The 12,294-nt window shown below is 47.6% G+C and overlaps 1 protein-coding gene across 31 annotated transcripts in view; it reads left to right on the top strand.

Moving 5' to 3' along the window:
* LOC308067348 (exocyst complex component 3-like) overlaps nt 1-12,294 on the top strand; it is a 53,186-nt gene that overhangs the window by 34,285 nt on the left and 6,607 nt on the right. For 24 of the 31 annotated variants that reach the window (XM_080396067.1, XM_080396065.1, XM_080396064.1 and 21 more), the window contains 6 exons: nt 2,243-2,317; nt 4,302-4,402; nt 5,439-5,531; nt 6,819-6,951; nt 8,140-8,250; nt 9,714-9,869. In XM_080396067.1, the coding sequence (XP_080252193.1) occupies nt 2,243-2,317; nt 4,302-4,402; nt 5,439-5,531; nt 6,819-6,951; nt 8,140-8,250; nt 9,714-9,869 (669 nt within the window). Of the gene's footprint in view, nt 1-2,242; nt 2,318-4,301; nt 4,403-5,438; nt 5,532-6,818; nt 6,952-8,139; nt 8,251-9,713; nt 9,881-10,363; nt 10,528-12,294 lie in introns of all 31 variants that reach the window. The other 7 variants (XR_013929538.1, XR_013929537.1, XM_080396078.1 and 4 more) reach the window with 7 other exon arrangements.

Raw genomic sequence — 12,294 nt, 5'->3', positions numbered from 1 at the left:
GGTGTGGTTTTTGCCACTTCAATGGATGACTAAATTTTTCTAAATGAAAACAGACTGACCAGAATAAGCCATGGTCTGTTTTGCCTATGAATACCCAGCTTGTCGCTGGGAATGTCAGCCTGATATCTGTGCAAACTAAAAGCACTTTAAACAGAAATGAGTGATGAGAACTGTGACCACATCTGAAGGTGCTGAGAACTTAGGCACCACGAGGGGCCCAAAACCACTGCAGGAAACTTTGCCAGATCCACATGCAGGCGGCGTTCCCTCAGCCCAGGCATGTCTGGGGAAAAGGGGGCTTTCTGCCTTTTGAGGTTGCAGGGTTGGTGAACTTGAAATGATGGTGCCATCGACTGGCTTGTTGATCCATCACCCCTGCCCTTGCTGGAGAATTTGACATGAGTGCAAGGCAAACCTCCCAGCATGACACCAGGGTTCATTCTGATACTAAGCAGTGGAAAATGAACTTTTCATCCCCTGCTTCTTCAGCCTCAGCTCAAAACTGACTCTTTGTCCAAAACCAGAGAAGGCAGGACCAGACATGCACACTTGGACAAAAGCTCGAGGAGGGTGTACGCTGACATGCAAAGGATCACTTGGATCTCTGTCGTCTTACCTTCCTCCCTTTGTTTCTTCAAGTAGACAAAAAGACTGACAAGTTCATGTGCTTTGGAGAATTTGGGCTGACAACCTGCTGCTGCCCAAGTAAATGAGGCTCTTCTGCCTCCCTGCCTGCTGGTGTGTCAGCAGTGCGCTCCCACCAGTGTTGAGCATGTTTGCCAGTTTTGACCACACTTGATGATGATGTAGAGGTCTCAAGGATGTTAAATTCTTGCATGTTTTAAAAGAGCAGCTGGACAGATGAGGCACCCAAGTTATAACTCAGCACCCTGCGTTTTCCAAGAGGAAGCAGTTGGTTGGGCAGTCAGCACAGGTGGGCTGGCCATCCGTGGAACTGAAGCTTTACAAGATGGGGTGCCATGTCTTGGTCAGACAGGGAGGAACAAGGAGGAAACTGGGCCTGTTTGTTACAGCAGAAATTCTGGTCCTCTCAGTGTTGGAGCTTTGGTGCCTGAGGTGCTGGTGTCACCACAAGAGCTACAAACAAGTAAGCTTGTGCTAATTCAAACACGTTGTCTGATCCAAAGCAAATAACTACCATGGCTCAACAACTTATTGCTTTGCAGTTGCTAACTAGATGCATGCTTTGTCCCACTGGGGAGCAGGACTTTCGTGTTGGTTTAAGCCAACACATTTTACTGTGCAACTGGGGCAGGCTAGATGTGTTTGTGCAGCTCGGCTGGGATGTGTTATCTCAGCACATAGTGTTCACACAGTTGCTTGGTCAGGTGATGAAACTCAGGAGGAAAGGAGTTTTTTGTGGGTTATTTACAACTGCTTGTTTGTCTCTGATTAACACTTTTCAATAAGTATGGTAGAGCAGTTGTTTTGAATATACTTCTGGTGAAATTCTCCAGTGACAACCACGTATTTCCTAATTCATCGGCCAGAAAAGAACAAAGACAAAAATGGAAGATCTTGTACATTCTTTCTGTTTCCTTGGAGGAAAATGCAGAAATGAAAGAATAAATAAGCAAGCCAGGCTTTTGAGTTTAAAGCTTTTATAAAGGTCAGATCATGTTTTAAGCAATGAGCTCTTTCTCTGCAGTGTTAGTTTTGTTTTTACAGCCCATTCAAAGTAACATAAGCCAGCCAAGTCTTGGGAAATTTCCCATCGTGCAGCCTCATGGGGCTCATCTCACCATGACAGTAGCTCTAAACACTAACCCAATTCCTCTGTGCACTCACAAGTCCCTGGCTCAAGTGAGGGAATGCTTTTAATTAATGCTGGCTGGTTTATGCGGGTGCTGGTTGGAGTGAGGAAGGGTGGAAAATCTCAGCTACAGATGCTGGCAGCACAGAGTTGTGTATAAAAAGTTGTTTTGCTGCGTGGACACCTTCATTTGGGGTAAGCTAACTAAAGAAGACTGTAGTTAACCTGAGCTGACACTGGGATGAAAGAAAGCTGCAAATCATTTAAACTCAAACAAACAATGTAGAACAAAACAGAACAATGTTATTAGGTCAGCTGGAAAATAGCCAGGCTTTGGGTTAAATGAGATGGCCAAAAAAATAGAGGCAGAAATTCATCTAGTCTAAATGCATGAGAGGCTAGGAAACCTAACTTGTTATGAATGCCATTGTATCTCAACTGTTATTTTTTCTTCTCTTTAATATTTAGGCGGAAGTAGGGAAAGCCCTGAAAGAAGCCTTTGATATTGGGAAACCCCCTTGTGCAGATGCTGCAGTCATTCAGGTAAACTAGGGGGAACCGTAAAGCTCTCATACTTTGGAGCAGTCGTGTTTTTGCACACAAGTATGCCGGTATTTGGCAAAACCCAATTTCACATGTCTTGGGCTAAGCTCGGTGTGTATGTTAACCAGTCTGCTTTGCGTGAGTTCTGTGGAGCACTTTTGTAAGAGCAGTGAGAGTTGCCAAGCCACGGCAGGTCCCCTCGTCTGGCTGTGCCGATGCAGGCAGCTTGCTCCCTGCTTATGGGCTGGGTACGGCTGCGATTGCTGCCCTGATGGGTCAGGCAGGGCAAGGGGCTACTGCAGAGCACAGCCAAGGTGTGTGCTTGAAGGGCATGGCAGGAGCACACTCTGCTGATTTAGAAGCAGTACGTACCGTGGCCAGAGGGTGTTTGGATCAAGACCCGCAGAAGGCTTAAAATAAATCCTGGAGTTTACGCGTGGATATCAAGTGATGCTAGAGATCAGGGGCAGGTTGTGATTGCAGCTTTCTTCTCCACTGCCACCACTCCAGTGGCAGCCCTGATTCAGGTCATGAGAGAGGGAAGAAGCCCCTTGGTCCTTCGGGGTGGCAGGTGGCCGTTGGAGGCTGGCAGTAGGCATTGCAGAGTAACTGCCCCTGGCCTTCCTTGTGAGGATACAGCTTTAGCTGGCAAAACCTGGCTTTTCTGGCCCAGCCTAGAACCAGGCACCAAGTGCAGAGCTCGTGGAGGGGACTGCTGCCTCCTTGGCTTGCCCTGTACCTGATGGAGCCGTGAAGCAGTGATGTACATGTGCTAGGGTGGATTTTAGCCACTGAGCTGGCTTATTTTTTTGTGTTTTCCTCCTGCTTCTGGCCAACAGAGCAAAGGTTTCTAATGGGGACCAGGTCAAAGCCTGGTTTGAATGCTGTGGTCCTCATATTTGCAACATCTGGCCGTGCTTCAGCACGAGTAGTTTTGCTCTGTTGTGAATGTAACTGACAGGTTTGAATGCTCTGCAGTAGGTGATGGAGAATCCTGGATAAATAGGCAAGCCTTTGAATGAAATTTAATGAAATGATGAAATTACCAGCTCCTCAGGTTTTTCAGACTGACACTTAATGATAGGATAGAAAATGATCATGGTGTCATGGAAACTCATCAGCCATGGTTTCCTGACACTTTGAGGTGGCATATTTTATCCAGTTCTTTTGGGCGAACTTTTACATCTGTTGTGAACAGTGGAAAAACCCATTTATGATGCGAGTCACCCTTTGTCTTTGGCTGATGCTTCCCAGAGCACTGGGAGAGCACAGCATATGAGTCCATCTGTCTCCCTTTATCCATCTGGCTCTCCTCCCCTTACAAGCTTTTGTTTCCACGGAGCGACTAACGGGCAGCATTAAGTTGCCACCTGCTCAAGCCTGCCCAGTATGGGGTGGATGTTTAGCTGTCTGGCACAGCCCACCTCCTGCAGGCACCTGGGGCATCCAACTGGGGTCAGTGGGGTGAGACAGGCGCCGTAGGGTTTAACACACATTGCTGTGGCAGGTGATAGTGGTGGTGGCCAGGAAGATGACACATGCCTTCTTCAGACACCCCTGGCAGAGGTGCAGGGCACACAGAGCTGCCTAACCTATTTTTAGCAGCTGCACCCAAATTTATCTGCGAGGGTGAGCCAGAAGTGCAGGTGCTCCTGCAGACGGCAGGTCTGTGTATGAGCTGGGCTGCCAGGCTGGGCATCGGTAGCAGAAAACATCTGCAGGGACAGGCTTTCTGCTGAGCACAGGGCTTGACTCCAGCCTGTTGCCCACGATGAAGGCAGCAGCAGCAAAGGTGTAAGATCAGGCATTAAAATCAGCTCCTAAAAAGTACTTTTATTTCCCCAAGGGCTCTCAAAACCAAAGTGGAAGTTGTTGCCTGGAAGGCAGAGGGACTTGCAGCAGGGCGAGGGATGGGATGCATTCCTGTTCACTGCATAGGGAACAAATGGCTTTGACCTGCTCTTTCACACCTTGTAATCTACAGATACTAACAGAGAAGACAGAGGCTGCCTGGCATGTCAGTGAGAGCCTGAGCGAGAGGGTGGAAGCTGTGTGCCTGGAGGAGTGCCTGAGGTTCCTGGAGAGGTAGGAAACATGCTGTTTTCCTCCTTGACGATGTACTCAGTGCTCAAAAGAAAGAAATCCTGATGAAGTGACTGGTGATGCTGTTTTCCCCTGGATCTGCCATTGCCGGTTTGTTTCCCATCATCAAGTTGTTACTGGAGACACAGTGCGTCACTGCTGTTTATGTGCTCAGCATTTGCTGTTGGACCGAAGCTGAGAGAACAAAGTACACCTGGACTTGCCCGGACAGGTTAAAGCCTTAGGGAACTTTCTGGAGAGGGTCAGACCTTAAAAACAATCAGAAGGAGGGGCAGCTACATAGCCAGTGCCCAGACTTGGCCCTTCCTACCCTGGCTGTGCTTCCCAGGCCCAGTGCTTTTTACCGGCTCTCTGGGAGGGTGAGGAGCTCTGCTCTGTCCTGTTCCGCAGAGGAGGACCAATGTCTTCTCATCTTCTGCCCTCTCACCACTTCTTGTGGCTTCCTTTGTCTACTTGTTCTTAGGCATCTCTCTCCCTGTGTATCCCCCGCAGCAGAAAATGCCTGTACTGCTGATTGCAGGTGAATATTTCAGAAGCAGGTTTGATTTAAGATTCCTGACCCTTCACATTATAAGAAAAAAGAAAATTCCTATGAAACGGAATTGTCCAGGAGCTGTTTGTGAGACAGAAACTGTGGCGAAGCAGTCAATAGACTTTGTGGGTTATTCCTACAAGCTGAGGCTTTATTCTGCACTTTAACAGCAAAGCCTGAGTTGCCTCAAAGAAGCGTTGCAACAACAGCAATGGTAAAATGAACCTCCTGCCTGTCGAGGGAGCAGTGGCTCCCAGGCAGCTCGAGGGCTCTCCCTGTGCTGTTCCTGTGCCCTCCCTCCTCACCATCTGGGCAGGACAGAGACCGTCTTTGTCCTGCTGTAGATCCCACCTTGGGGAGTGAAACCGTACACTCTGAAAAGACAAATAATCACAGAATATTTCTCCCATTTGCTGCTGGGCTAATGCTGTAAGATGCATTATGGAGCATGCCAGCTTAAAGATATGTCTTCCTGTTTTAATTTAGCTATGAAAATGAAGTAAGAAGCTTTCTCCAGCTTGATGGCTGCCCAGAGATCTGCAGCAGTTTACGAATCCTGCAGAACTGCTGCATTTTCAGGTTAGAAACCAGACCCTGTGGCATGGGAAGCAAAATTACTTTTCTGCTGTCTGATCTTCTAACTCTGCTATGGGGTCTGCCTTGCCTCCAGCTGTATCTGGTGATCCAACCCCATGCACGCCAACCCTTAAGCATAGAGGGAGCCAGCTGTGGCCAGCAAGACCCCTTCAGAGCTGCCCTGGCTGCCACAGCAAGGAGACTCGGGTGGGGGCTATGCCCGTGGCTGCTGTGTTGGCAGCTCTGTACTGCTGCTTCTTGCCTGCTCCTAGCCCCTGCAGGTGCCTGTGGTCCACCATCGCCCTCCGCCTGGTGCCCATCCTGCTGAGCAGGAGGCAGGCAGCAATGCTGTGTTGCATGTAGGGACATTATCCCGGCAAACACTTCTGTGGTTCCTTTCCCTGGCCTGATTCTCCTTCATTAGCAAAGCCTCATAAATGTCACATTGAGATGTGTGTGCTAGCGCACTTCAAGGTAAGCCCAAGCTTAAGTGCTCTGCTGAATGAAATCCAGTCGAACATGCCAGGTTTTCCCTGGGGTTGCTAGGAAGGAGGGAAGCAATAAAGCCCAGAAGGGTGGGGGAGGATGTTTGCACCTACAAGCTAATTTCAGAAGTGCTTGCAGCGATGGAGAAGACAAGGTTGCCTCTCTTCTTCCTGTATAAAACTATCCGGGGATCTCTGGAGTCAGCAAAATGCCCAAATCCAGCATATGCCTAGTGCTTACTTGACATCAGAGCCTTGTGTTGAGCCTAGGTAGCTTGGTTTTTTGTTTGTTTTATTTGTATGTTGCTGATGCTGGATACTCTGAGTTTTTCCAGAAAGTAAAATGTCTGGTTTCAAGCTGGTGATCATTTTAACCAGGATTTGCTGACTTGAAGACTGTTCTGATGGAAGATAATTGTTTGTCTTGTATTTGTGGGGTGTCAGAGGCACACAGGATTCTCACCCCTACTGCATTTGTCAAGGCCACTTTGTGCCTACTCATTTTTGAAAATACTAGAATTGTTACTTATCTGATGTCACTACTGATAGGTACAAGTGGCATTTATGTACATTGAGCTTTTGTGTCCTTGTGGCAGTATCTTAATGAGAGCCATCCAAAAGATGGGTGCACATATGTGGGTCACTGAACTAGCCCTGAACCTGAGCATGTGTCCATGCAATTACCCAGGCAGTCATATTGGTTACTGTAGGAAAAGTTTTGATCTGAGAGAATAGCCCGATTTGATCTGATCAATACTTTCCATATCCCACCTCTTTTTTTTTTTTTTTTTTTTTTTTCTATCAGGACTGTCTGGTGTAAGCTAACATACATTTGCAGTGCCAGCACCGGTCAGGATGTTAAGGTAAATGGATTACTAGACAGGATGGAGGATGAGGTTACGGAGCATTTTCTGCAGACAGTCACTTCTAAAGTCAAGGTATGGAAGACCCATGTTAACACTAAATATTTTCAGACTGTAGGGCAGGCACTCACTTCACTCTCATGTCCTGATTTGGAAAGGGTAAAACCATAGTTTTCTAAAAAATATCTTCAGGCCCAGTACCCTCTGCCTTGTCTGAAGCTGTATATTGACAGCTTCATCTCTTCCAGTTTTTGTGATCCCAGTTCCACTGTTTGCAGTATTTGCTGTTGTGCTACAAAGGGGCATCCAGACCCCAACGGTTGAACCTCACCTGGTACCTACTCATCTGCAGCAGCTGGGTATCTTCCTGGGGCAGTGATAATTCATGGAGCCCAAGGCTGTGGTGGTTAGTCAGCATGTAGAGAAGGCTGATCAGAAATGTATACCTCCCTTGGGATAAGTTCTCCTCCTTCCACACTTTCTAATATTAGACTATTCACCTTCATATCCTGGGCTCCATGTCTGGATAACACACAGTTGCAGGCTCCTAATAGCGTGTGGTGTTGTATGTTTCCTTGGGAAGTTCCCCCAAGCATCTTCAGGCTCATTGCACAGGCTCCCTTGAGCATGCTGAAGGCAGCAAGAGGGAAATGACGGAAGAATCCCTGGCCACACTGTGCCGTTTTGGTCTCCAGAGCTCATTGCCAGCCTGTCCCATGGGTCCACACATTGAGATGGGAGCTGGGGGTGGTTCTGACAAGGGAGTGCAGACAACCCTGGGGGGAAACAGGAGACCTAGGGCTCAGGTTTTCAGTCCTTCTTTGGCTGTGTCGACATGGGCTTCAAATCATGAAAGACAGAGCTTATCCCTTGCCTTATACTTTCCCATTGAATAAGAGGCAAAACGGCCACATTGGGAGCAGGATGCCAGAGCAGAAGGGCGCACAACGGCTCGCTCTTCCTCCACTCCCCATCCGCAGGAGCATGTTTTAAATAGTCCTTGGATTAGAGCTATTGCCACCCGTTTTTCATAGGTGTTGGTCTTCCAGGTTTGGTCTTAAGAACTTGATACATCCTTCATGAGTTTGAATTCTTTCTTTCTTTCGTGCTTTGCTTGTCTTTGAAACGAAGGCACAGGATGCTGCAGCTCATGGAGGAGTCTGTTTCTGAGAGCAGAAAGAGCAAAAGCACAATAATATGTGTCTGTTGTCTGTGTGGTGTCTCTATGTATGCACTTTGACTCCATCTGTCCCTTTTCCTCAGGGAACACTGAAGGAGCACTTCAAAAAGTGTGACAGTGGTTTTAACCACATCCTCGAATTCTTAAAGCAAAGCTTTTTGGCATTTGGAAAGGAAAAAATAGACAAATATGAGGTAAGAAATAAGTAAGAAAGTAAGAACAAGAAATCACTAAAACTAACCCTTGAACCTCTGGATGGCACAGTATTTGAACATTAATCCAAACTATGATATTGTGTGTTGTTAAAAGGGCTTTTAAAGATCTATTGGCCTCAGTCCAGTTCCTCTCTCCAACAGAGTTGGACATCTTCACTGTGACAGCTAGGACCTTTTTGTAATCTCAGCAGAGAAATCAACAAGTGGAGGAATGTGGAAACTGAGTGTACCTCCTATATACAGAGAGGGAGCACTGGGCCATCTCTGATCCTACCATTCCCCCAGTACCATTATACTGGAAATCTTCTCAGTCTCTAATGTGCTTCAGCCTTAGTTGTAAGGAATATTTATCCCTGTGATGGAGAGTGGACACATGGATGGTGAGGTGAAAGGTCCAGATCCCCAAAGGATATAGTCTCTCAGGCAGAGGGTTGTCCAAGAACAACCTCACAGAGTACCTTTTTCTCACCTTTACAGTAGCCTAAACAATTTGTCTAGGGTCTCACAACACCCTTGAGTCTGCCTCTTTGGCAATGAGATTGGTACCTGGGGTACCCTCTTTTGCGTGCAGGTCGAATTTGCTGCTGTTACCTGTGCCACACATGTCCCCTGAAGCACTGGGCTCCCAGGTCAGCAGGCTTTTTGTCAGTGCTGATTTTAATTAATTCTGAAATGTGGAAAAAAGTAATGGGACAGAAAAAATTAGGAGCGATTCTGATATTGTTCAGAGCCTGTCACTGGACATTATGTCACATTAGTGCTGGGGCAAGCAGCAGCTCGGTGGTGGAGTGCTGTGCCAGAACTGTCTGTCTCTTGCTTTGTCTGTTTTGGACAGGGCTGGGATTTCCTGTTCCTTTGGGCTGCAGCCGAAAACTGCTCTGATTTCAATTGCTAATGAAATGTGGTTTCTGTGCAGCGGCCCATCTCCCCCTAGAAATGCTCACTCTGCCTCTCAGGCACAGCACAGTCTCAGCACTAGGGTTTCTCAGCAGGTAATGGGTGGCTGAGAGATGCCCAGGTGACTTCTTGGTGCTCAACCACAACTGTGTGCCCAAGGGTCTGGCCCTGGGATATGTCTAGTGGGGGTGTTCCAGGGAGGATGGATCTGGCTTTGTAGTCCAAGCTGTCCCCAAGTGATGTGTTGGTTAGCTAAGCCAAGTGTCACTGCTGCTCTGGAGTATGTGACCTCTGGCTCAGCTAACTGGTCCCATTGCTTTTGGTTGGATGTCTCCACGCTTATCATCGATGTTTATGTCATCCACATACAGCTTGGAGGTACTTTATATGCTAGATCAGGCATTTTAAAGGGATACTTAAACAAATGGGACAGCCATCTGCATGGACTCTATAGCCACTGTCTATGCTGGTCAGAGTCCTACAGGCATAGTCTGGTCCTTGCTTGGTACAGGGAAGTTAATCTGGGCACCTTTGCTCTGGAACAGGCCCTCGTCAAGGCTGTCAACACCATCGTTATTACAGAATATGTGCAGGCCCTCCTGACCACTTCCAGGAAAGCATCCTCTGTGCAGAGAAGGAGGATTGCCAGCAAGATGGAAGAAGATCACAGGATGCTGCAAACTGTCTTTGAAGAGTGTTTAGTAAGTCTTTGGTATGGTTACAGTTTTGCTCTCCATCATCGAGAACAGTACCAGCAGAGGAACAGGCTCTGAAAGCAACAGAAAAGCTTAAGAGGTCTTACCACGGTGGTATCCAGCTTCATAGAAATGACAATCAGATGTGCTGACAGCCTTCTGATCTGCCAGAAGCTGTTAGTTTTTAGTTTTGAAATGTGTGACCAGAGGAGGCAAGTTTCGCACTCCTGCCACTGAAATAAGAATGAGGCGTGTGCCTCTGAGCTGGTGAGACAGCTCCGAAGCCGTCAGCTCCCCTAGGCAAGCCTTTGGTACATGGCGTGGGGTGCAGGTGAGGGACAGCTGTGTTCTCCAGTGCTTTCCCTTGAGCTTCTGGAGCGATGGACCAGATCAGCTGTTCCACATCTTCACCTCTGCAGTGCATTGCCCTGTATGGCTGCTTTTCCCTGAACATGGGGTATGTGTGTTACCCCTCCATCCGGTCTCTTCCCTCCCCGCAGGCCCTTCCCAGTCCCTTGGAGCTGGGCTGACGGCTGCGTGAGCCATTTCCCTGTGCTGCAGCATTCCCTCACAGGCGGAAACATGTTGATGCTGTTGTGGTTGGTGATGGTTGCAGGCAGGAGTGAGTCTTCCCGCAGGGGTGGACACCTCACCCCATTAGGAGGTAAGGATACATTGCAGAAGGGATAGATTAGGTGTAAAAGCAGAGCCACACCTTCGAAGAAAACTTGTGGAAAAATGCTAGGTCTGATTTGCAGAAGCAACATCAGAAGCTTAAAAAAGCCTCTCTGTTTAATTTATAATCCCATGTAATTGGCACTGCTGCACAGGGCATCTGCAGATGCCACCAGGCTGTCACATGGGTCCCTTGATTACCCAAGGGAAGGACTGCAATGCCAGCAGCATCCCCTCCTGCAGCTGCTGCAGCCAGAGAATCACTGCCGTGCAATCTCCCCTGGCACAGCTCTTTTGCAAATGCGGGCTGAGAGTGCTCGGGCATAGCACTTTGTAAGAGGTTGGACTGAGCAACACATTAATGGTTGCAAAGTTGGTTGGGTAACAGAACTCAGATATCACCTCAGCTTTACTGGTTTTAATAATTTCACAAGTTCTGAGTCATTCTTACGACTTGTGAATTTAAGTGCTAGGGACTGGAAATATATGTTCTCCCACAGGAGTCCCCCTGCAAGTCATTTGTCAGCAATTCTTACTTTGTCCAAAAAATAAAATCAAAACGGCCTTCTTTAGGCTTCTCTAAAAAGCTCTCAGACCCATTACAAGTAATGCATTAGTTTCATGGTGGAAAGCTGGAAGCTTCGGGTGCTTTTAGTTGAAGACGCACCTCTCCTGGAGTGATCAGTCACAGATGAGTCAATGCTTGGAGCAATTGAGCCATTGCGAATAGCAGGAGGATCCTCTAATCTTAACTCTTAAGTTTACCAGTAATGCTGTGCTCAGCAGCAGCTTTGGTTGTAATGTGCAAGCTAGTTTTATAGTGTAAAGGAGATACAGGAAATCTAATTATCTACTAAAGCCCTACGTTCAGCTCCGGTGAAAAAAGTCTGCATCTAGTTAGCACTGTTTCCCTTGCATCCCCAGTCTGTTCACTTTCTTACTTGGTGTGGGAGCACTGAAAACCCCAGGGAGGAAATGCATAAGCAATTTGCAGGGGACAGCCTGATCCTCAGTCAAATGAGGTACATGGTTATGCATGCAAAATATGTACTCTGCTGCAGACTGAATTTATCGTGCAGTTGCTGCACAGGCTGCACCTGCTCTCTGCCCTCTCCTCAGGCTCTTCCTTCCCCTCCATCCTCAAAAAACGTTAGGAAATACCTTGCTTCTCCCCCAAAAGCAGTACATGTAAAAGGCACTTGGGCACTGCTGACAACCACCTCTTCTTTGGCCTTTTAGATTGCAGGCTGTTTACCTCTGACCTTGCCTGTCTATATAGCACTTAACTAAGTCTGACACCTTTGAATTAATTAGCATTTTGTAATAGTGAGCTTGCCCAGTGTGCAGCTGTACCGTATAGGTGACTTAGGAGCCGAGTACAGCTCGTGCACTGTGCAGAGCTAGACGTGCTGTGTGTCTGCAGTGCAGAGAAAGGGAGAGAAGGCTGTCTTCAAATATTACTATTATTTTTAATTTATGTTCAATGCGGAGGTGAGCTGCACCGAGAATGCAGCCTGCTGTTTCTAATGCCCTGTGGAGATCAGAGGAACCTGGGTTTCTCCTGCCCCGGTTTGGCAGCCTGTTCTCCAGGTTTGCTTTGTCACCGAGTCTCTGTTGACGTGATGGCATCAATAATTCAGGGAAGCAGTTTCATCGCATTACTGCACCGATGAAAAATGTGAGCAAGACCTGAAGCTGTCTCCTGGCAGTTCATCCGCATTCTGCTTCCTCCGGCTTTGCTAAAAATGCTGTGTGT

The sequence above is a fragment of the Falco punctatus genome (assembly GCF_963210335.1).
Source record: "Falco punctatus genome assembly, chromosome: 7".
In the NCBI taxonomy this organism is placed as follows: Eukaryota; Metazoa; Chordata; class Aves; order Falconiformes; family Falconidae; genus Falco; species Falco punctatus.
Note: the sequence above shows the minus strand (reverse complement) of the source record. Positions and strands in the feature narration are given on the sequence as shown.